Genomic DNA, 24540 nt, shown 5'->3' with positions numbered 1-24540 from the left:
TACTGAGTTTTGTCGACCAAAGTGGACTTTTGTCGACGAAACTATACCAGCGTCTACACTACCGCTGAGTTCTGTCGACATAACGTCGACAGAACTCAGCAGTTTTGTCGATGCTGGTATACCTCATTTTACGAGGCATAATACCTTCTGTCGACAGAGTTCTGTCGACAGAAGGTGTTATTGCCTGTAGGGTTGCGTCTAGACTACAGGGTTCTGTCGACAAAGCAGCTTGTTTTGTCGACAGAACTCAATGTGTCTGGACGCTCTTTGTCGACAGAAGTTTTGTCGACAGATACTGTCGACAAAATTTCTGTCAACAAAACCCGGTAGTCTAGACGTACCCTTAGAGACTAACCAAAATATATAGAATCCCGAGCCTTCATGGGCAAACCCCACTTCAGCTGAAAGCTCATGATTCTATATATTTTGGTTGGTCTCTAAGGTGAAACAGGGCCACTCGTTTTTAAAGTTATGGACTAATCTTACCTAGCTACCCCTCTGAGATTTACTAACTTAATTGTTTGGGTGTTTCAATTAAATCCACTTCCAGAAGGCCTTATGTATGGAAGGGAACACAGAAAAGAAATGTCAGAAAAGAGTCAAGCCATGGAAACCATGGCGAAGGAGAAGGAAGGACAGCATGTGCTGAGGGAGACTGGCAACAAACTGAATTTTTCCACATATAGGATGGATAGGGGATCATACTGCTGAGGCTGACCTCAGAATCTGGAGATGCAGCTTAAGCTTGAGGACCTGCATTTTCCACATAGCAGGAATTGTGTTGGCAAAATATGAGAGAGAATTTATGTGTGGGTGTATATAAAAGGGCCTGTTGGTTTAAAACTACAGGACTGGGAGTCCAGAAATTCTGATCTTACTTCTATCTTCTCCAACAATTCAACTGTGAAATCTTGAGCAAATAGTTTAGGTCCAAATTCTCAAAGGTATTTAAGCTACTAACTAAATCAGTAGGAGCCTAAATGCCTTTGAGGATCAGGGCCTTGCTTTCACATTCTTTATCTGTATAAAGAAAGATAAGGTTTTTCTGGCTTCACAGGGGTTTTATGAGGCTTAAGTCATTAATGAATGTCACGTGCTTTGAGAACCTTGGATAAAAGGTCATTTAGAACCTGTATCTCTAATACTTAGGGATGTTTTCTCTGCCGTATCTGCGCCTAGACATCTTCCTCTCTATAGCTAGGAAAGTAAAGAGGATCAAGTCAGCAAGCAATATTAGAAGGAATCTTAAATTTAGTTTTAATTAAAAGGTTAAATTGTGGAAACTAATTGAAAATGCTCAAGTTAAATTTCATGGAAGATTAAGTGAGTTAGTACAGCCCCCTTGTCTAAAATAAGTGGATGTGCATGCATCTGGCTTTCAGTGGTAATCCGATTCTGGACTTCATGATTTCCCAATTTAAAGTTCTTTGCTTTATTCAAATAGCATTCTGAAGATTATTTGCATTGTTTCTTCCATCTCTGATCATACAGAATATTACACGCCTCTTTGGCTGATGTCACTGAGAAGTGTGGGGAAGAGAGGGAAGCTTTGTCAGCTTGGAGAGATCTCAAATCATGATGGAGGGGCCGGGGGAGAAATGCTTTGATACTGACTGCACAAATCAGGGGTGCTGAGCTGGTAACCTCACAGAAACCTATGACTTTGGCTTTGACTTCCACACACTAACAGTGGTGTGTGGGGAGGAGAGGTGGGCGGGGGGCTGCTTGACATTTTTCTGAAAAAACTTATTTTTGAATAGCGTCTACTTTCTGTAGGAAACATTTGGGTTTGTTTTCTTTATTAAAACGCTTACAAACCAAACATTTTTGAGTCAGAAATGCTACTACTGTGTCTCCTGGGAGCTGTAGTTGAGGTGTGACTTTAGGCATCATTCTTCCCTATAGGGCGTGTTCCTCCTGCTGGAACACATCCCTCCTCCAGTGTCTTTGCCAGGAACATGATGGCTCAGCAAGAGAAGAACTGTAAAGCATCATAAGTGAGGGGGAGGGGGAAGTCTCACTAGCTAGGAGCTTTTCTTGTTCCCCAGCCTTTGACACCCTGAATGTCAAACTGCTGTGGAAAACTTTGAAAACTAAGTTTTTACCAATTTTTTTGTTGACTTTTTCCATGGGTGTGTGTGTGCAGAATTTTGACCAGCTTTACTGCTGAGCTAGTGACTTTACAGGGAGGAATGAACCTTCGTTTCAACCTAACAAGAGGGAAAAGGGGGGAGCTAGTGACATTACATATGCTTTGAGGGCTGAATTGAAGCCTGTTACTGTAGTTCAGGACATGCCTTCTGTACAGTAGTAGTGCAATCAGGAGCATGGGGACAAACTAAAATCTTCCTTCATGGATTAGATTCGAATATACATGAGGGAACTCAGATTTGGCTCTTGTCCACAGACTAATCACCACTTCGATGGATTTTTCTTCCTATACTGGGAGGGAACCAGGGTGTCCAGTCTTCATGGACAGTGTGTGGAGCTGGGTCTCACATCCTGAGAGTCCCAAGCTGTAGGATAGTTGGACCATTTACATGCTCCTGGTGTTTTAGTCCCAGATTCCTGGTACCTGAAACCATGTTTACACAGGGCTCATGCAGTCAGTGGCTGCCCTTGGTGCTGCTCTTAAATGGAAGTTGAGGGGATTGGTGTGAGGAAGGCTAAATAATATAGATAGACCCTGTGAGTCCCTGTTCACCTGTTTCCTTCTCTGATCCTTTGTCAGGGAAGTCCTTGGGACAGCGGCAAAATGGGGCCACGGAGATGGCCAAGTTTCCTTCCCCCGGAGGAGAGGTGTGATCCGTGTGCCGCCCAGCCTGCAAGGGAATGATTTAGGCCCTCTGTTACTCAGCAATTTCTCGGGTCAATATCCCCTTGGAGTTCAGTGAGTGAATAAAGATGCCAGGCTTTGGCTCCTAATCCTTTTAAAGTGAGAGCATGGAGTACAGTTGGACTTTGTTGCTCCTCTTTTGAACAGGAGACAAGAAATGTCGTCGTTTTTCCTCCCCCACAAAAACATTTAAAAAACGAGGCACAAAGAGGCAGCCAGTACTATTTTGACTGTATTTCAAAGTTGCTGATTGTAAACAAACTTTGTTGAAGAAATAAAATCACATGACAAGATTTGAGTGATATTATAAACCCATTTTTGTTGTTGTTGCCACACTTCACATTTTGGAACTCAGAATTTAGCTCATGGTGTACAAAATTCGTAAAAACTTATTGCAAGCGTGCCTTTGTGTAGAACAAGAACCATTGTCACAAAAATAGTTTCCTGCTGCACTGAGAAATGCAGCTGTGGGCCTTACCATGCATTGGGGCCCGCACATGTTTGTCTGAAAGATGTCTATTATAAAATTGCTCCGAGATGTTTCGAACCAAAGAGAACAAAACACGCTGTACGTTTACTCAATGGTCTTTACAGTTTCAACAGAACTCTAGTTTTGGAAAGAGAATGGAAGTTTGCAACTAAAATGCAATTGTGTGTTGTGAGCACAGTCTGACAACAGTGGTGTATCATATCAATTGCACTTACAGAATTATGGACTATCCTTGTGTCCCATACAGCCACATTATTTGATGGGATGTAAGTTGCACAGGTTAAAAAACATAATAATGAGGAATTCTAGGTGATAGGACTCCCTTAATCTCTGTGCCTGTTACTACAGTTGGGCTGTGTCTAGACGGGCCAGTTTTTCCGGAAAATCAGCCGCTTTTCTGGAAAAACTTGCCAGCTGTCTACACTGGCCGCTTGAATTTCTGCAAAAGCACTGACTTCCTACTGTAAGAAATCAGTGCTTCTTGCGAAAATACTATTCTGCTCTCATTCAGGCAAAAGGGCCAGTGTAGACAGCTCACATTTGTTTTCCGCAAAAAAGCCCGGATCGCGAAAATGGCGATAGGGGCTTTTATGCGGAAAAGCGCGTCTAGATTGGCACGGACGCTTTTCCGCAAAAAAGCCATCCATGCCAATCTAGACGCTCTTTTCCAAAAATGTTTTTAACGGAAAACTTTTCCGTTAAAAGCATTTCTGGAAAATCATGCCAATCTAGATGTAGCCTTGTTGGCTACATCTACACTGGCAGCTTCTTGTGCAAAAACTCTTCCTCAAGAGTGTCTACACTGCCATGTGTTTTTGCGCAAGAGCATCCATGGCAGTGTAGACGCTCTCTTGCGCAAGAAAGCTCTGATGGCCATTTTAACCATAGGGGCTTCTTGCGCAAGAAATTCATGTTGCCTGTCTACACTGACCTCTTCTGGAAGAGCTTGTGGGGAAAGGATTAACTCTTCCAGAAGAAGCCCTGTTTTACAATGCTGTACTGTAAATTTACTTCTGGAAGAAATCTCGTGCAGTGTAGACAGCCGGCAAGTTTTTGTGGAAGAAGCTGCCAGTGTAGACATAGCTGTCCTCTTCAACCTATCCTGAGAGACTCAGTGATGTTGAGACTGAGACCTATAACCATTCTGTCTTTCTAGGCCAAACAGTGGCAGACTGATGCCCCTGGTGGCTTCTCTGTAGCTAGAGCAGCTGCTTGCTGGGCTACATCAGACACAACCCCTGGCTTTTATATTTAAATATGGCAGTGATAATGGGGGGGGGGGGGGGAGATGACAACATAAGGCCGAAGGGGCAGCTGTTGGAGCTGAACAGCTGGATCTCTCTGCATTCCTAGCCTCTAACCCTTTGATCTCTTCCAAATGCAGCAGTGTGCCACTTGTATCCAGATCACTATTTCGGGATTCTATTGATCTTCCGCATACAGGGAGCTAGATTCATCCCAGGTGTAACTCCATGACTGACACAGGATCCAGCTCCCCACCTATTGTAGGGCTACTGTTTTTAGTGTGGCTTCTTTTTTTTCCTCCTTTAATAGCCAACATTTCTTCTCGCTCTACTAATGCAATTTCACCTCTGTATTCCCCCTCTTAGATTCAAATTAGCTGGTAAATTAGGGTACATCTACATAGTAGCATGTAGCTTGAAATAAACTATGCAATTTGAGCTATGCAAATTGTGTAGTTTATTGTGAGAGAGGCTGTCTAAACAGTGCTAATTTTGAAACAGAGCGCTATTCTGACAAGTTCCTTAATCCTTGTGCAACAAGGTTTATGGGACGTTGGAATAACGAGTCTATCTTGAATGTATTTCAGAATAACGGGTTTGCTGTTAATGCGCAGAATGCTATTTCGGGATAACGGACATTATCCCAAAATAGCGCTTCTGTACAGATGTACCCTAACAGAATATGACCTGAGAACAAATAAACCAAGTTGTAAAATTCTAACTGAATTAACATCACCTGCAACTTCTTTACCATCAAATAAGTAACTTCCCTCAGCATTGTGGTGAGGGGTGAGCTCTTCATAAGTCACTTTTGCACACACTTGGACACACTAATTGGAGGACAACACCACAAAGTTACTTTGACAGCACATGAGTTGGGATTTGGGATGGATGACCCTATTGTGACTGGATTCAAAATTTACTGTCTTGAGCTTTTTTGGGAACACAGGACAAGATGCTCTGCTTAAAACTTCCTACCCGGAAGAGATCTGTGGATACTCGGTGAGAGGAGAGATGCAGTAGAAATGCTCTCTGAGGCCCCTTTTCTTCACTCAAGAGTTGAATAGTTATGGATCTCAGAATACAGTTTTTAATCTGCCCCTGGCTTCATACTGGGTTTGTCTGTCCCTGTCTTTGCAGGGCTGAGTGTGGCTACTTCTAGAGCATCTGACATGACCCATGTTTGAGTATCACTAGACATCCTTCCACAATCCACTAATCCCGGGGCTTGGAACCCCAACACCGAGTTCTCTGCGCCTCGTTCCTCGTTACCATGTGTCCCTTTAGACCACTGAACTCCAGGAGTTAATTTCTTGCCTGTACAACCAGGTTGTCCATCCCAATCCCATACTTTTTAACAAAGGACCTTTTTTTTGCAGTAACACTAAATGAGCACTTCTGCAGAGTAAAGTGTTTATATTGTGACATTTTGACACTACATATTGTATGAACCACCTTGACATCTAATACAAGCAGGTATTACTCCATAAGAGTACTATGGATCTTGTTAGGATAGTTTCAATAGAGTAGCTGAGGGCAGCATGGGGGTACAACAGAACATGCTAAGGTCCCATCTGGCAGCAATGACATGTATGGGAAATAGTGTTGCATTGAGTGGGTGTGATACCTCTGGATCTTTGTGTTGGGAAGCACCGTTGGAGCTTGGCACGCAGGACCTGTCCAGTGACTGCAGTAAATACAGCCTTTGAAAACGATACCCTGTTTTGCTATGAAACTTAAAAATGGCAAAGTAATATTTAAAAAAACAAACAGATGATCAACCCTGTCTGACATTTCGCCTTCCAAAATAAGCTACTGCATAGAGGGGTAAATATCAAGAACTAGTAGGATGATTTTCAGAGCATATATCTTCATTTTTTGAGCAGGAAAAACTTCCTAAAGGGATCTCTGTTAGCATGTGGACCAGCCCCTGCTCTCCTCACTTCTCCCCCTGACTCCTGCAAGCAAGGTTGAGGAACCTCTACTGAGTGGAACATTGATCAGTAAAGGCCGTGGTGTCCAACATGCTAGCCACTAGCCACATGTGGCTATTTGGTCAGTTGGGTGTGGCTAATTCACTGTAGCAATAGCCACTATAGCGGCCTGTGCTTCAGAACTGGTTGGATACCATGGCTCTAAAGCATACCGATTCTGCACTCCGCCCCAAGAACTAGATCTACCTGGGCTTTTCCATCTCTAGGTTTCAATAATCTCCCTAAGAGGATAGTCTTACATCATAGCCCGGACAAGGGGAAAGGTAGTGAAAAGAACTGTAAATAGAATTACAGATAAAATGATATTTGCAAAGATCCCTCTTCAAAGGCAGGCAAAATAAATACCTATTTCAAGCTACAACAAAGCTGTCTCACTCTGCAAATGTTGTTGGCTTTCAAGATGAGCTTTGGGCTCCATGGGAATTCCACAGCAGAGAAGGATGCAAGATTTTATTTAACCTAGAGAGCAGCTTGTAAATGCTTCCATTATTCCCTGGATTTCACTACACTGTACATTCCCTGGATTACAGCTGTGCCTTAGACCTCCGTCTCCCTGTTCTGGGCTCCTCCAGTCAAGTTAGTAGATCTCATCCACAGCTTGCTGAATTCAATGGGAATCTTTCCACTGCTTGCACTGGGCTATGGTTCAGATTCACAATGCCTCATGAAACATGAAATGAGTAAGGTACTTGAATCACGTGGTCCCTACACCAGAGGGAAAGGCCAATTTTGTTGAGTTTTTCATTTATTTTTCTAGTTTAGAAAAATACATCTCTTTTGACCTCTTGGCCTATCAACAAACTATAAATCTCTAAAAATTGCATGTGGTCCTAAGGACGGGGAGTTGGGAGAATCTAGTCCTCTTCCCAGCTCTGTCATGGCTTTTCTGGGGTGACCTAGGGTAAATCTCTTATTCACTCTACTTCCCCATTAGTATATGTTTTGATACTTCCTGCCCCCTCACAGGGGTTTACAGAGACGGGCTAATTAATGTTGATATTGTAAAGCAGTTTAAGATGCTTGGATGAAAGGTAGTATAATGCAAAATATTATTACAATGCTGTGTATTCCCCAAACCAGCCTAAAATAAGCTCCTAAGGTGACCTGTATCTAAAGGGAGCACTGGCTTGCGCTAACAGAGGCTTCATTCTTGCCAACTCAAGGAATCAGCCATTAGGTAGCTGCTCAAAGAACAAAACTCTGTTATAAAAGGAGCAAAGTGAGGTTTGCTGGAAATTGGGAATGAAAATGCTGGTTCTGGGTCAGTGCCCTTTGTGTAGCTGGTGGAAAAAGAGATCTGTTTTCCTTTGTGAGATGTGTTAGAACCTAAAAATTATATCGCTGAATCAATTATTGAGTGACACTGAGAAATCTGAGTTCTTAAAAGATCTGTTAATGAAAAAGAAATGGGAACAAAGATTAGGAGAGCTGCTTGGACAGAACATAGCCAGAACTACTGACAAAAAGAGAAACTGAAGAGATGTCTCTCTCAATCATTCCTTTTCTTTTCAAATGCACAAATGGGCTGAGATAAAAAGCAACAGGGTCAGAGTTCCAGTGAGCCCTTACAATCATTTTCCACGGTGGAACAAACTATTATACAACACAATTTGACATTTGCTTTTAGCTTCAGAGAATGTTATATAAATGTTGCACACCGTAATGAACCTTTTTCAAAAACTTATCTTGACAGGATGTGAAAACTCCTTGGAAGAGAGAATGTGCATAGAATACGGTCTGCATATCAAACTGTCTGACTTTAATTCTTTGAAGCAGTTTGCACTCTATAGCGAACAAAGAATTTCCAATGCTAGGAACTGCAGGCTGAATGAAAACAAATTTAACAGAAGAGGGACAATTTTCTCTACCCTCATTTGCTCCACTTTCTGAGAGGTAGGTAGAAGCTGATCTCAGGTAGTTGGGCATTTCCCTCAGTTTTTAATTTATGCTGACCTTTAAGGTCTTTTCCCAGAATGGGTTGAGGATTCCAAACCATACCAATCTCATAGCACAAGCCATCATGCAAACTATGTTTACACAATCTCAAATGGTATCACTTGCTCCTACAAAGTCATCATCAACAGTGTCCTTGCACTATTCTGAAATTTAGCCCTTTGCTTTATTGACCCTTAAACTAGGGAAGAGTCTCATATTTCTGTGGTCAGGTGGGAGAAATTGCAAAATCTAAAACAGAAAGGGAATGAATAAAGACTGAGATCTGAGCTGCTATTGACACTAAACTGTTCTAACCAAGAGAAGGCTTTTCCGTGGCTTGTAATATTTAAAGAAAAATTGTGAGATGCTTTTTAACAACAAAATCAAACCCCACAATATCCCCCACACTTCCTCCTCCCAGTTAAATATAATGGGAAAGACATAGTGGATCACAGTCGTTTTATTAGCAGAGGTTAAGTTTTACTTTGTATTTTTTGCTTGTAAGCTGTGAAACCCAAAGTCAGTCATTTTATATAGAGTACAGTGGATTTTTTTTGACTGTGTAGCAATCTTAAGGAAACCAGCTTAAGTTGGTGGGAGAAGCTTGGTGGTGCTGGTGGATTGAAAAATCAAGGCAAAGCAATACTTTTGTCTGTCTTTTTTTCCTCCTCCTCTGCAAAGGAGAAAAACTAACTGGATGTTGCATTATGAAGCCTGTCTCCCCTGCCCTTAACACCTCGTTTTGACATCAAACCCTAAGAATGGGGTACTACTTAATTAGCCTCATTAGCACCAGTCCTGCAACTGACAGGTAGGTTTTTTGGTGTTATAAAATATTTGGTGTTATTCCTCTCCAGCTCATCTGAGAAAGTGGGTTTTGTCCATGAAAGCTCATGATACCACATATATGTTAGTCCTGTGGCACCTTAGAGGTTATTTCTTATCTTCCCTGTAATGGTCAGCCACTGAGTAATCCCCCCTGTCAATACCAAGCCAAGGGAGAACCATTCAGGAGCCAAAAGTAGGACCTGGTAACATTTTAGCTCAAGCTATCTTTATGTTGAGCAGAACAAGCTTGTGAGAAATTATATTTCAAGGCTTTGGATGTGCTGCCTTTTTTTTTTTCAAGGCAGTTTCTGTAGTATGAGAGCCTGACCCAAAGCCCACTGAAGTCAATGGAAAGTCTGACTTCAAAATTGTTTTGGGTTAGGCCCAAGTGCTGAGAGAATAGGTGCAATGCATTTAGCTAGCCTGAGGCTTGCTCATGTAAAGTGCTGGTCGCCTCCTGTGAGGTGCAGAAAGCCCTTCTCTTCTGATAGCTGTGGTGGTAGCTACTCAGGATGGACCCAGTCCTCCCCCTGCACTCTCAGCCATGTTCTTGCGCTGCAAACAAAGAGAGGGAGGTTGTTCTAATCAGACCGTTGCCACGGGGAAGCTGTCTGTTTATGAAAGTTCCAACCAGATCTCATCACAATGCTCTTTCCTTGGTAAGTCCAGGTACATGACTAGCACTAATCATTCATGACAAATTCTGGCTACGTTTTGAAGTTACAGGGCACAATGAGCCCATCAACAACTCTTTACATAATTTATGCCAATTATTTTTCAAACACGCTATCGTATGCAAACAATGGAAATTAGATTATCCCATATGATTTCATCCTAGTCCTGGGAGATATGGCTCATGTTTTATGCCTGAGTTCTATATCTCTTCCAATACTCTTCTCATTTGCATTTCTACCTGTATCCTCATCTTATCCCCATGTGTCCAATTGCTCCTTCCTTACTGCATTTTCTGGGTTATAAAATGGAACAATTGTGGGTTATGACACCCTATACAATACAGGAGCTAATTGGCTAATTAGTGTGTGTAACCCACAAACCTAGTGTGGTTCATTTGTGATCTAGGCTTAATCATGAAGAGGAATATTCTACTAAAAACTTGCACATGGGGGGTGACGCTCCACGTGCAGCTCTTTCTCCTACACAGAACGGGGCATGTGGCTACCTTCCCAGAGGGCTGAGACTGGCTGTAGGGATCACCACGAGGCAGAGGAGAAGGAACATGGGCAATATGCATTTTCTCCTTTGAGCCCCACAGGGCTTCTATGCAAAAAGCTGAATGCCTTTTTGTAAGGTCCCCATGGGATGGGGTAGGAGAGGGACATGCGTGAGAAATACCCTGACAGCACTGATCTACTAGACTCGCACAGCCTGCTAATTGGGAAGAGGGAGGAAGCAAGGAGGCCTCAGTGGCTGACGCTAGGCACAGATCAGTTCCAGTTTGGGTGCCAAACGTTTCACCCACCCATCAAAATGCCGCAGGAAAAAGCAAGCTCTATGATGCAGTGTAAGAATTTGGCAGAAGTAGACAGTTTTCACCCCAACCCAAGAGAATGATCTTGTGCATAGCTGAGCTTTAAATTGTATAACCCCACTCCTCCTAAACCAGGGTTTCCCAACCTATGGGTCGCCATTACAGCTCAAAAGAGTCACCAAGTGTCTCCTCAGGTGGCTCTGCCTCTCCTTCGCCTCCTCCTGTTTTTTAATTACCGTAGGTCACCAAGTCTTCCTGAATTGTCAAAACGGCTCCCCATCTGGAAAAGGTTGGGAACTGCTGTCCTAGACCCTTACTAACTATTTATTGCTTCTTATAACCCTGCTTGTAATTATGGGGCATGAGCAAGATCATGCATATTTTCAAAATTCCTCTACAGCCCTCCAAAGGCCAGGGAGCACTGAGCAAAGAGTTTTTTCCAGCCAACATTTTATCCTTCCCCACTTATGCCCTTTGGATGGTGAATTTAGACTGCTCAAATTTTCCTTTTCTTTATAGCTGGTTTCACTTAAGGGTCTCCTATACCAGAAAGAGGCAGTTGTTCTGGCACCCTAACAAGGGCGGGAGGGGATGAAAAAATAAACCCTTCTTAATTAATGACAACCTCCCACTGTTCAAGTAAAGTTTGCGTTAACCTACTCCCCTTTTTCCCCCAAACAAAATCCAAATTTTAGGAGCACAGCTACTTGTGCCCCTTTAAAAACGAGCAGTGACTAGCAAGTAAAACGCCCATCAAAATCAATGAGAACTTTCCTATTACTTTCAGAAGGAGCTAGGACAAAACCTTTGCAAGAAAAACTTAAGGAATATTTGTGCCCTATAAATTAATGTGTTCCCATAAGTTCTAAAGCTTTAATTGTTCCAATTCTTCTAGCTTATTAGACTTTGGGTTTAAACAATTAGCCAATAATAATGTGACAAACGGTATTTTATTCCAGTGCTGGGGTTCTGCCCCTGTTACCAGATTTCTTTCTCTCTTTCCCCACGGAAGCAGCCTGGTGGCAGGGAACCTCTGTCTTGTGTTGGAAACATTCAGCCAAAGATTCTTGTCAATACTGGTCATTCTCACCAGACTACACCAATTAAAAATAGTTCTAGTTCTCTAGAGAGTTGATCAGAACAAGGAAAGCATTTGGGTCTTGTTCTGCTTCAGTGATATCAGTGCTCAGTTGCACCTGAACAGTGTTGTTGTTGTTGTTGTTGTTTTTAAATAATGAGACACTATTTTTCTAAATATATAATTTGTAGAAGTACAACTACTGTGACAAATCTCAGATTCTAAGAAGGGTTCCTACAGAACACCCAACAGTGAAAACACACTGCTATCAGTGAACTATTTTTTCTTGCCAAATGTGTGTTAATAGGAAATGAAGATCTAAGATGAAAAATGTCTTGATATTTTAAAAAAGGGGAGAGGGGAAAAATGAAAACATCCATAGAAATTTAAGTAACAGTCCATTAAGGTAGATCTTAAGCAACATGTAAAAGAACCTGAAACACAACTGAAATCAAGAAAAATATAATTTTCAGTTGTTACTTTGAGAATTCTCACCCTGTACACTGGCAACATGGAAGCTTATGGTGGCAAGGTGAAATTCTCAGTTATGTTAAACTTTATGCATCAATTCAGCTTTCCCCATTTTTTTTAAATTCTCCAATTTGTTTACTTTTCCCATAATTTTTTATTCCTATATTGCAATGTGATTGCCTTACACTACTAATAAAAAAAAGTTCTTAACTGATATGCCAAGTCTTTGTTGTCTTTGCCTTTTACAGCTCAATCTGTCAAAATGCTTGTGAAGAACACATACATATGTTTCCTTCACCATGTCATTCCTTGTAAGGTGTCAGGGAGTGTCATCCATAACACAACATTGCTTGACCCACAGTTAAAGAACTCTGGCAAAGGCATTGTTTTTGTAATGCCCACCTAGGGCCACAGAGCTACATCCCTTTGCGGCAAGCTCCTGGTAAGCCCTATGGGAGCCTTAGGAGAGGACCCTGTTCAACAGATATGGCAGACAAATGGCTACTAACTTAAATCTTTTTGGATGGACAAGTACCCGCAGAGCATTCACAGATGCAGCTGTGTGTCGTCTTTTCCTGTGGCTCTCTCTGCAGGACACTCGACAGCCAGCTGCTACTTTTAACAACATCTCCACCCCTCGACTGGCATCACGTTGATATAGGGAGAGGCATTGGTGATGTCATGAGTTCCCTGCTTTGACATTCCAGGGCTTTGGGTCTCCTCTTCTGGTCCCCTTTCACCCTCTATCTAAGCCACAAGGAATAATGCATCAATGAGAAGGTGAGGTATCCTCCAAGCCCAGCAGCTCCTTTATGAGTCTCTCACCAAACTGTGCCCGGCTGTACCTTTTCACGTGATAGGCATCTGACATTTTGTAGAGGATGTAGGCATTGTTTATGGCAATGCTGATGGTAAACCAGAACACTTGTTGCCAGGTCTTGTTTGGTTTATGAGAAATGAAATACCTAGGAAAGGGAGGGAGAGAGGGGAAAAGAGAATTTAACATTCAAACACATCTGAGTGTCCTGCTGGAAGAAAAAAAAATTACCCAGACGTTCTGCAATCCTGAGTAGTGAACAGGCTTAGGAGCTGTCATTCGGATGATATGCCAGCTATTCCTTGATACTGTGTTAAGGAACATGAGCAGTGTGTTTGGTAACTCTCTTTGTTGTAGTTATGTTATCAGACAGTTTCTAGTTATTTGACACAATGTCCGTTTATGTGTCTTGTATTTTTCTGCCCTCAGGCAGGGTTGCCAATAGACCGCATTATTTTGACCAAAAAAAAATGAACTCCATCCTCTTTGTGTGCCAAACAATGGCGCTTTCACCAGTTCCCTTGGCAAACTGTCTTGGAGCCAAACCAATCTTGCCTTCAGGAAACTTTTCTTGAAATGTAGCCTGAAATTTCCATCTCATACCATCAATCCTAATTCATCCCCTTTTACCACCTGACAATATCATAGTCTAATGTGCACTTCATTCACATACTTGTAGACTTAGGACCCATGCCCCATTATTCAACTTCCTTGACAGTACATATTAACATCCAATTAATCCCTCTGGTCCAATGATAATTTCTCTTCTCTAAACCTTCTTTCAGTTCAATGTCTTTCTGGCAATGAGATGCCCAAAACTGAGTCCACTATTGCACTAATGTATGATATGGCAATATCTCCTTCTTGCTCCCAAATAGTGATCAGTAGGCAATGCTTATCCTTACAGGACTCAACCATAGAGGCAGAGGAGGGGGACAGGAAGGGGAGAGAATCACTAGTCAAATGCTTATCGGATAATTGACTAGCCTTTAACATCCCTAGACAGAAAGCTTGTGCACAGCTGATTACGCTGCTGTTAGTAGCACAGATAAGGAACAGGTTTTTTTTTAATGACTTTAAGCAAAGGCTATGCCTTCAAAAAGAATGATACAGAAACCCCTTGTTCCCAGATAAGAAAGGCAGAAATTAAGAATCTTTGAAAAGACCTGCCTGGCTCCAGGGACAGTGTAGAGGCGGCTAATTCTGGAGAGTCCTGCAGCAGATGCTCATTAAGGGCAAATTGCATAAAGAGAAGGCAGCTATAAACTGGTTGGCCCCTTGCAAAGAAAAAGAATCTCTCTTGCTTTTGTAGTTATGACTTGGATCGAAGCTGCTGTAACTAATTCTTGGTGCCTGGGAGCAGCTGGACTATAGCAGGGTGAAATGGTTAGAGACAGTATATTGGAGGGCAGTAGAAACTCCTAGGCCTGCGTCTAGACTGGCCGCTTGATTTTGCACAAAAGCACTGACGTTCTACTGTCCGAAATCAGTGCTTCTTGCGCAAATACTTTGACGTTCCCATTCGGGCAAAAGCCCTTTTCCGGAAATGCTTTTGTGCAAGAGGGCCAATGTAGACAGCTGAAAACTGTTTTGCGCAAAAAAGCCCCAATGGCGAAAATGACGATCGGGGCTTTCTTGCGCAAAACCGCGTCTAGATTGGCACGGATGCTTTTCCGTTAAAAGCATTTGCGGAAAATCATGCCAGTCTAGACGTAGCCCTAGCAGTCTTAGGCTATGTTTACACAACCCCTTAGGTTGGCAAAAACTTATGTCACTCAAGGGTGTGAATATTCCACCCCATGAGCAACGTAAGTTACACTGATCTAAGCAGTAGGGTGTCTCCTGCCAACATAGCTTCTGCTGCTTGCAGAGGTAGTTTTATTATACCAATGGGAGAGCGCTCTCTCGTCAGCATAGTGTCTTTACCAGATGCACTGGCTTGACCCTCTTTAGATATGCCATTTAAATACTCCCAGGATGCAATTCTCATGATGCTTTGGCTGAGGAACGGACAGATAGGAATATCAGTGTTTTGGATCCAGTCTAGCTTTGCTGACTTATGAAAGATGTGAAGGGGGGAGAAAAGGAGAAAAGAGTTTAATCAGAGCTATTTATTCATATCTAACTCCCACACAAATTCCCAAGATAATGGCCAGCAAAACAGCTTGCTCCCCTTAAAAAATTTTTTGCAAACATATAGAGCCTGATTCCATTTTCTTTAAAGTCAATAAGAGTTTTGCTATTTAATAGTGAGCAGGTTCATATTCCCACTATCTCCTCAAGGAAGGTTCAAATGTTCCGGCAATAAGGGATTCACCCACTTACTTGCTGTATTTGTCGTCATATTTGCAGATATAGCTAAGATGAGCAGCAAAAGCCTCTACTGCCAACGGGCATGGGATCTCTCCACTTTTTCTCTTAATTATAACTCCTGCATCAATTAAAAAAACACAACAAAACAGCTGTTGAGTTTTAAACTGTTGTGTTAGCATTAGTGTTACCAACTACAATCCACTTTCTGAAAAGGAGATTTGACATCAACTGCTTAATGTGCCAACACAAGCAAGATTTCATTAATCATTAGAATTTCTATTCTGAAAATAAACCTTGTTGATCCTGAATTCCCTTGTCTCCCCCCGCCTCCCTTCTCAGTCCAACGGGCATCTGGAAGACTGAATCCTATGTAGGGCCCTACCCAGTTCAAGATCCAAATTCAGAATCCATTCAGTCATAGGATTCTAAAAATAAACTAACTTCATGATTTCTGGTGTTTAAATCTGTAATTTCATGGTGGTGTAATTGTAGGTGTCCTGACCCAAAAAAGAGTTGCGTGGGGGTGTCAGAAGGTTATTATGGAGTGGAGGGCTGTGGTACTGCTACCCTTACTTCTGCACTCCTGCTAGTAATGGTGGTAGCACCGCTTTAAGAGCTGGGCTCCCAGCCAGTAGCTGCCACTCTCTAGCCACCAAGCTGCAAAAGTAACCTTCTGGCTGGGAGCCCAGCTCTGAAGGCAGGGCTGCCGGCCAGCAGCACAGAAGTAAGGGTGGCATGGTATAGTATTGTCACCCTTACTTTTGTGTGGCTGCTGAGGTGCTGCCTTCAGAGCTGGGCTCCCAGCTAACAGCCACTGAACTGCAGCTGGCCAGTTCTGAAGGTAGCACAGAACTAAGGGTGGCAATATTGTGACACCTCCGCCCCCCCCACACACACCCTTTTGCATCAGGACCCCCAGTTTGAGAAACACTTATCTCTGTATGGCACAGGGTGTTAGCACGCAAGATCAGATTTCAGGATCTGCGGTGTGCTTCTCATGGCTGTGAATCTGGTACCTTTCTAGTAGTGTGCATGCCAAAGCAGCTGTGGAAGAGATGCATGAAAGGTTGGTCAAAACACAAACTTGAACTCTTTCCTGAGCTCTAGCTATCAGCCCATCATGGTGGCAGCACTTGTTGCTTAGGTGTGATGCGGTAACGTTTGCTTCCTGAAGCACCAAACTCTTGCCGAGATGCTAAATCAGAACTTGCCGAAGTTCCGCTGTGATTCACTGGGCGGAGTGCTGCGGGTTTGGCTTCCGGTGTGTACGGTTTACCTAGCCCTTCTTCAGGGGCTGTGACGCTAGCAGGCACTGAAGAGCAATGGGTCCCATGGGATGGGATAATCACCTCTGTTGCAGCTGTGAGCTTTAAGGTAGTGGGGTCTACAGGGAGCACTGTGAGCGAAACAGCTGGTGCCAGATATACAACCTACAGCAGTTTGCAGCCCTATGCTACAGCCACCACCTGCCTCACCATGGTTCATCCTGGCGGTGAGACATTTTCCCTATTCCCTGCTGTACTACCTCTACATTGTCTTTGCTATTATACTTGTAACTCTTGCTCTCTCTCCTGCCAGACCTTTGGCTTGGAAAAGGGAAAGGTTCATAGTAGGGATGTAATAGTATAGTCGATTAACCGATAAGCAAAAGCTTATCGGTTAATGCTATAGACCACATGCATTCCCCTCCCCCAAGTACATTTTTTTAGCAGTTCTGGCTTGCAACAGCTCCAGGACCTACCCTGCTGCAGCTCTGCATTTAAAGTGTATTAGGAGCTAGGCTGGCAGGCAGCCTGGCTCAGTTCTGGCTCATGCTAGGTCCAAGAGTAGACATTCCCCTCCTCCCGCTGCTGCCACCTTGTGCTGCTGCCTCTGTATAAGAAGCAGCAGCATGGGGTGACAGGCAGCCAGTCCACAAGGGGAGCTGGTTTTTAAACTGGCTCCCCTCGCAGACCAGCTGCCACCAGGCACCTCACAGAGGCAGCAGCACAGAGTGGCAGGGGGCTCCTCGGAAGTGGGGCTGGAGTGTAGTGGCTACTGTTCCCCCCCCCCCCCCTCGGCACTACAAAATAGTCCACTAACTGATAAGAATTCATGGTGTTACTCGACTATTCAATTATCCAATATTTAACATCCCTAGTTCCTAGGTGATGAGGTGAAGAGTTAGAGAAACACTTGTAATTTCCAGATGTCTTGTACGAAGTTACTGCAGGAGGCACTTTGCTCTGCTACCAGCCTATGTTCAAGGAAATGGAGCTTGTGCATATTTTATAAATAAATGGCACCTAGAAAACACTGGATTCTACATCACTGATAGCTGCTTGAAATAGGGGCACTGAGAAATCTGTTACAGCTCAGTAAAGGTGCAACGCAATTTGCTAGGCAGCAGCAGTTCTGGGGGCCTGGAAGGTTATTTTCCTGTTTGGAGCAGACATGGTGTCTGGTGTTTTCTCACTGTACATTTAGAGTGGGATCCACAAAGGGACAAGGGTGTTGCAATCCTCAGCATCATGGAGCCTAACTTTTGGGCACGTAGGAAAAAAAAATCACAGGAACAATGTCAAGCTCCCCAAAGCCTTGGTAGGTGGTTCTCTCTCCCCATTCATTACATAGGGAGCCTACACACCTAAGAACGTGATCCACTAGCCCCAGCATGCTAGGGGTGGGGTGCAGCTAAGGAGAAATGCCAGTGAGAGGAGTGGGTGCCAATCCCCTCCCCTCTCTTGGAGATAAGGGTCTACATCTGGACTGCAGGGAGATGCCTAGCTCTGCTTAGGGATCCATGAATAGTAACCAGCCACCGAAAGTTAAGCAGCTCAGGCGCCTATGTAATTTCTTGTGAGGAGTTTGGCTCCTACCTAACTTCACACACACTACCTAGTGGTGGTAGTGCCACCACTTCCCTCATAATTTTTAGCCCAGTGGTTAAGCACTCACCAGCCATGTGAGAAGCTATTCTGATATGGAGCTCCCTCAATCTCATCCTGTTAAAGTCATTTCACTATGGCTAAAAAATGAAAGAATGATTAGAGCATGGGACTGGGGTCGCCCTCCTCCCAGGGCCTACTGGACTACACAGGCATCCCCCCCTAATGCCTTCTCTCTGGTCCAGTGACTGCTCCACTATGGATGAATATTTAGGGTATGACAACACAGCCCATGTTACAGTAGGTCTATAATGGCACTTTTCAGTTTTAAAATGTCGTCCAGGGAGGTGTTTTCTCATGCCCTGAACAACTAAAGTTCTACGTGGGAACATAAATACCACCTACATCACTGAGCCAGAGAGAGGGCCTAGGTAGTCGAGGGAATGACTAGCCCTTTGGTTAGGGTACCCACCTAGGAGGTGGCGCTTCAAAGCCTGTGTTCCCAGCTTCAAAGCACTATCTACTCAGCTATTTTTCAGTGCTATTATTGCCTGCACTAGCACAGTCACTCTGGGCTGTGAGGCTCACGGCTGCATAGACTTAATCCCAGTGACTGTAGGGGAGTGATGTCATTAGGCAGTGTTGTACAGTTTTCACTCTGGTCAGTCTAACCCCGTGGTCCCCAACACGGTGCCCGCGGGCGCCATGGTGCCCGCGGGGGCATTTGCATGCACCTGCCGGGTGTTTGGGGCTGGCCTGGCCCTGGGCGTGCGGCGCTTGGCGGGGGGGGGGGGGAGCGCTGGCCCCGGGCACGCGGTGCTTGAGGGTGGGGGTGCCGGCCCCGGCCGCGTGGCTATGGGGGGAGCCCCGGCCCCAGGCATGCGGCTATGGGGGGGGCCGCCCCCCAGGCATGCGACTATGGGGGGGGCCGCCCCCGGGTGCGCAAGTGTCCCCGCCCCCTGGTGCCCGGCGGGCGAATGGCCACGCCCCCTGGCGCCCGACAACCTCAAATGGTCTAACCACTGGTCTATGCTGACTGGCTGTTTAGTCCATCTTCTTCCCTCGGTCACTTCACCCTCACCCCATTCTTCCTCCGTGCTCCCCCTTCTTCCTATCTTCTCCAGTTTGTCTTTTGGCTTAAATGTATCCCTCACAAAAAACATAAACAAAAACCCCTCCCAAGCACCCAATTTTAAATCAAGATGGGATGTTTTTCTAAAAGCTCTGCTGTAGGAATGGCTGTGGAGACGTTCTCTGGCCTGTTGGATGGGAGGTCAGATGGGATGACCACAATGTTCCCTTCTAGCCTTGGAAGCTATCAGTCACTAGCCTAATGGAGCTCTGGGCTTCACTGCCTTCAAGGCATTATCATAATTCCTCCTGGAAGCCAGCTCAGGTTGGCTAAAGTCACTGAGAAACAGAGCATTAAAGTTGTTCTTGGTCCCACTTTTAGTCACTATTTCAATTTGGACGAGATCCCATAGTCCTGATTCTTTTAGTCTTTCCTGAACCTTCTAAACCATTGAATTACTTCACAAGACAGCCAGACCAAAACTGCTACTCCTGTTCGGATTACAGGCTTCAGAATTAAATTCTTTGGCTAACAGTTCAGCTCCCTCCATTATCTCTGTCAAGCCCCTTATGACACCCTATGTGGCAGGCCCTTGTTTTGGATTTCAACAGTGTCACTTTTATGACAGATCCATATGATTTATTTAAAGTTCTTGAGTGTTAGATATTATGTTAGAGTGAAGTAGCAGGAATAATGGGTGTAAATACAACATGGGGGGTAAGACTCTTAAAGCTAAGGAAAATAATATTTCTTATTACCTTCTACGTACCCAGTTAGGGTGTTTTTATTGTCTGATGGAATAAATCTGAAATCTAGTTGACTGTATGAAGACAGATGAGGAAAGACAGACCTTTCCTTGTAGGTCCCCTATGGTTACCTGTATAATCCAGGTGATATTTTTGTGTAAAGAAAAAAATTGCTTCCAGAATTTCCTTTGATTTGCTTTCCATTTACTTTCACTAAAAATGCTTGCTTACAGCTCCATAGGCACCACATAGTCCCCTCTTATTTTCCATTCCTAAAACTTTGTTTTTTCTGTAACTCTTCAGAGACTTATTCAGACCACAGGTCTGAGCTAGGAGGAGGGTCTCTAGCAAGGTTCCCCAGGAGGAGGCTGAGGTGGCACCAGTTGCTCCCAGCTTTGGCATTGCTCCGGGAGCCCCTCTGGTCAACAATGCCCCAGTTGACAGTGCTGGCTAAGAGGTGGCATGGCCAGGATATGCAGATGGTCCAATTCGCATTCCTTTGCCAGCGGGGCTCCTTACGTGGTGGAGAGCCCAGAAAAGTTCCTCTGGTAGAGCTCCCAGAAAAGCACTGTGCTGAAGAACCTGCTTGTTCTTTCCTGGGTACTGGACAGAGGTGCAGTGCTGTCAACTCTTGTGATTAAAAAACAAAACAGATCTCATGAGATGGTGCGTGGTGGCTCTCCATTAAAGATCCAGCATCATGTGAGTGTGAGAATCTGAGTGGCTACATCTAGACTGCAGTCTTCTTGCGCAAGAACTGTTTTGTGGAAGAGTTCTTGTGCAAAAGGTTTTCCACAAGATCACATCCACGCTGCCATTAGCTTTTGCAGAAGAGCGTCCATGGCAGTGTGAACACACTTGCGCAGGAAAGCTCTGATGGCCATTTTAGCCATAGGGGTTTCTTGTGCAAGAAATCTATGTTGCCTGTCCACACTGCTCTCTTGTGGAAGAGCTCTTGCGCAAGAGGGCTTATTCCTCGTGTGGAGAGGAATAACTCTTCTGGAAGAAGCCCTGTTTTCCGACGCTGTACTGTACATTTACTTGCCCAAGAACACGCGTGCAGTGTAGACAGCCAGCAAGTTTTTGCACAAGAACAGCTGTTCTTGCACAAGAAGCGTGCAATGTAGACACAGCCAGCTTGTATTTGGGGGAGGGGGAGAAGCAGCAGCCATGGTTACAGAGAAGCTTGGAGAGGTTTCCCTATTGCATACTATAAAGCTTCAGATCCCAGAAAGCAAACAAAAGCTCCCAAAATGCGTGTGTATTAAATCATGACTTTAAACTAGGGATGTAAAATCCTGTAATTGTTTTGGAGACCTGACTCATGATTTGAATACCAGAGCTGGTAATACTAAGAGCAGCTTGCATCTTCCTTGGTGTAGGGGCTGGTATTGAGATGCATGAAAGGGTGTGTGTAAAGGGGTGAACAAAGCCCTGTGGGTTCAAAATGCTGTACAAATATCTAACAAATCATCACAAAGTCCCATGACTTAAGGAAATGCGGAGACTTTAATTTCCATATTTTTTAAAAGGACTTACACAGGCCAGCGAGGTAGACTGGAATATCTCCTTCCTTCCTTCCCCACTCAATCCACTAGCTTAGCAGTAGCTTTGCTACAGTCTAGCCGTGCTTCGTACAAATGATTTCTCTTCTGTGCTCCTGACATTGGGAAGAGACCTCCTGGGCCAGGTCCTTAGATAGCATAAACTGGCATTGCTCCACGCAGTTCAATTGAGATGCCCATTTACAACACGTGGTAAACGGATTCTCCACGTGTCTCAAATCTCAAACCAAAGCCTTCATCTTTTCTCCCTAGCCTGGATCTGACCCGTTCTATCAGTTTGCCATTTGTTTAATATTCTTTCACGGGAATCCCTTTGAAGCATTTTGGTGAATGGTGTACTTCAAACATGTCACACAGCACACAGGCTACATTTTGTAACAGATCAAGTTCCATAAGTGGAACTACACCAGTTCATTCCAGCTGAGGTTCTGGCCTGTTTGTGACTTTACACTGAAATGGGTCCTAGACAGGTGCAAATTTTTACACCCATGCGTGAAATGTTGCCAGTGTCTGGTCTACTTCTATTAAAGGGGCATCCAACTAGTGTTTCATTTGTTTGTAAAGGTGGTGATTGTTAAGCTTTATGAATAGATTTTTTCCCCCCTGAAACTTGTTTAGGTTTTTTCTTTAGTAATTCTTGACAAAAAGGCACTTGTATACGATGAATCGATTTTAAATCCACAGGAGAAACCAATTGTAGAATCTGGTCAAAGAGCTTTAATTCTCAGTGTGGTTCTTATTGGTCCAAATTATTTTATGCATTTAGGAGTTTCTCTTTACACAGACTTATCCTGCAATTATCCCAGGAGACAACTTATTACATATCATATTTTAACAGTAGTCGTAACTCTTCCCCACCGCCGCAGGTCAACTGGAATATATGTAAAAACTTCAGCACCACAAAAGGAACAGCTCTGTGGCAGAAAGTAGTAACTATTCACTGGTAGCAGTAGTAAGTTTTTTGGGTTTTTTTTTAAGCCTTTATGCGGAGAGGACATCAGTTTGCAAACAAGGCACTTTTAACCACTGTTAATGCACTTAGCTAGTACCTTAGGAACAAGAGCAGACAAACAATGGAAATGGCCACCCATGCTACGGTTTATCTAGGATTATAAATGATCAAGCTTCTTAAACTGACTGTCATCTATAGCATGGCCACATTACAGGTAGGATGATACTGCTGACTGCTCACCTTGCTGAACTGGAGAATAGGCATTAGTGAGAAAACGAAAGTGCCCTTTGTTGTACCAGCAGATCAGGGACATGTTTCCCTTCATTTTTATTCTGTACTGCCCTCTGGACTGGGGAGCATCTGGGTTGTGCAGCATTGATGGAGGTAGACCTGTGCAGTCGCTTTTCCTGGAACTCAGCAACCCGCAGCAATAGATCTCTGTGGAAGAAAAACAATAAATTCCCATCAGCAAGTCATCCTAGAGAGTTAAGTCACTGTCATTTCCGTCTGACTGGACGAAGAACTGGTCCTAATGCTAAGCAGTTGACAACTCAGCTACAACTTCACTGTACCATCTTATCAATGCTCAACAATTCTACTCTCCTTCAACCTGCAGTTCTTGTCTCATGCCAAAGGGGCCAATGAGTAAATTCATATTTTGTGAAAAATTCCATGTCTCACTAATGATCCATGCAGCCATGTCCAAATAACCAAATCATGCACATTAGTAACAATTCCTGACTTGTTTTGAGTGTGTTTGTGATAAGAAAAATATCAGAAGATTAACTCTTCCTTTAATCTGATTTAATTTTAAGAGCATATAGTAACAGAATTTCTTGCTATCAGAATAGAGATATTATGCATGGGAAATATAGTCAAACTCCCCAAAATAAACAGATGATCAATTGGATTAAAGAATCAAATCCAGCTTTGGCCAAGAATCTAGTCTTTCAGTGCTTAGATACTCCTTATTGCCAAGCCATGTCCTTTTCCTGATGTGAGCTTTATAAAATCCCGGAAATCTTAAATCCAAATCTCCTTTCCATCTCCCTCGGCTTTGTTTTGACTAGTCAAATGTAATGAGACTACGCACATCTGTATGTGTGTCATACTTAGACTGATCCTCTTAGATTTGAGTATTCCACTGAAATGACAGCAGCCCAAAGCTGCTATTTCAGGTAAAACAAAATAGGCCTGTCAACTGAGAATGCTGACCTAAATTGTTCAGTCTAAAATCTACTTATTAAACTGTCATCCTTCAGCAAATAGAGAATTAAAAATCAAACTGCTCAATCAAGGGGAATAAAGAGGCTGTTACATACTGTAAGTCTCTTCTGCCTCTTTCGTTCTGGTATTCGGTACATTCTTTGAAGCAGGGGCAGTCTTTTTTGGCAGGGGGTCCTATCTGTACAGCACCTAGCACAGTGCGATGCTGGTACTTCATTAAGGCTCCTAGGTGCTATGATAATACAAAATAATAAACAGTTCTCATGAACCGAGTCAAAGAGCAACACATGACCAGCAACTGGTTCTTGAGATTTTCCCCAAAAAAGTGCTTTGTAAATCCAGGAAAAAAAAACCCCACAGGCTGAGACACCATAGGGGGGGAAAATATATATAAAAAATTATAGGTGCATTATCTATTTTATAAATGTCTGTGAATTCATTTGTTCAAGAACTCCTTCTAAATGGTAAGAGGTAGGACCATCAAATTTAGTGTGCAGCTTCCTCTTATCCTAACTTAGGCTACATCTAGACTTTCAGGAAGATTGACACTGCAGCGTTCAATCTTCTGGCATTTCATTTAGTGGGTCTAGTAAAAACCCGCTAAATCAAATGCTAA

At 43.6% G+C, this 24540-nt stretch overlaps 1 protein-coding gene across 3 annotated transcripts in view; it reads right to left on the bottom strand.

Annotated features, from left to right (window-relative positions):
* Positions 1-332: 332 nt before the first annotated feature.
* The window catches only part of PGBD5 (piggyBac transposable element derived 5), a 91952-nt gene continuing 67744 nt past the window's right edge, over positions 333-24540 (bottom strand). The window contains exons 5-8 of one of the 3 annotated variants that reach the window (XM_075924718.2): positions 22938-23135; positions 15508-15613; positions 13211-13330; positions 333-9882 (exon numbers count right to left, since the gene is read on the bottom strand). In XM_075924718.2, the coding sequence (XP_075780833.2) occupies positions 9831-9882; positions 13211-13330; positions 15508-15613; positions 22938-23135 (476 nt within the window). In that variant the 3' untranslated portion in view covers positions 333-9830. Of the gene's footprint in view, positions 13331-15507; positions 15614-22937; positions 23136-23167; positions 24157-24540 lie in introns of those variants that run through there. The other 2 variants (XM_075924717.2, XM_075924719.2) reach the window with 2 other exon arrangements.

The sequence above is a fragment of the Pelodiscus sinensis genome, chromosome 3 (genome assembly GCF_052426305.1).
Source record: "Pelodiscus sinensis isolate ZL-2025 chromosome 3, ASM5242630v1, whole genome shotgun sequence".
NCBI lineage: Eukaryota > Metazoa > Chordata > Testudines > Trionychidae > Pelodiscus > Pelodiscus sinensis.
This window is presented reverse-complemented; position numbering and strand designations above follow the sequence as displayed.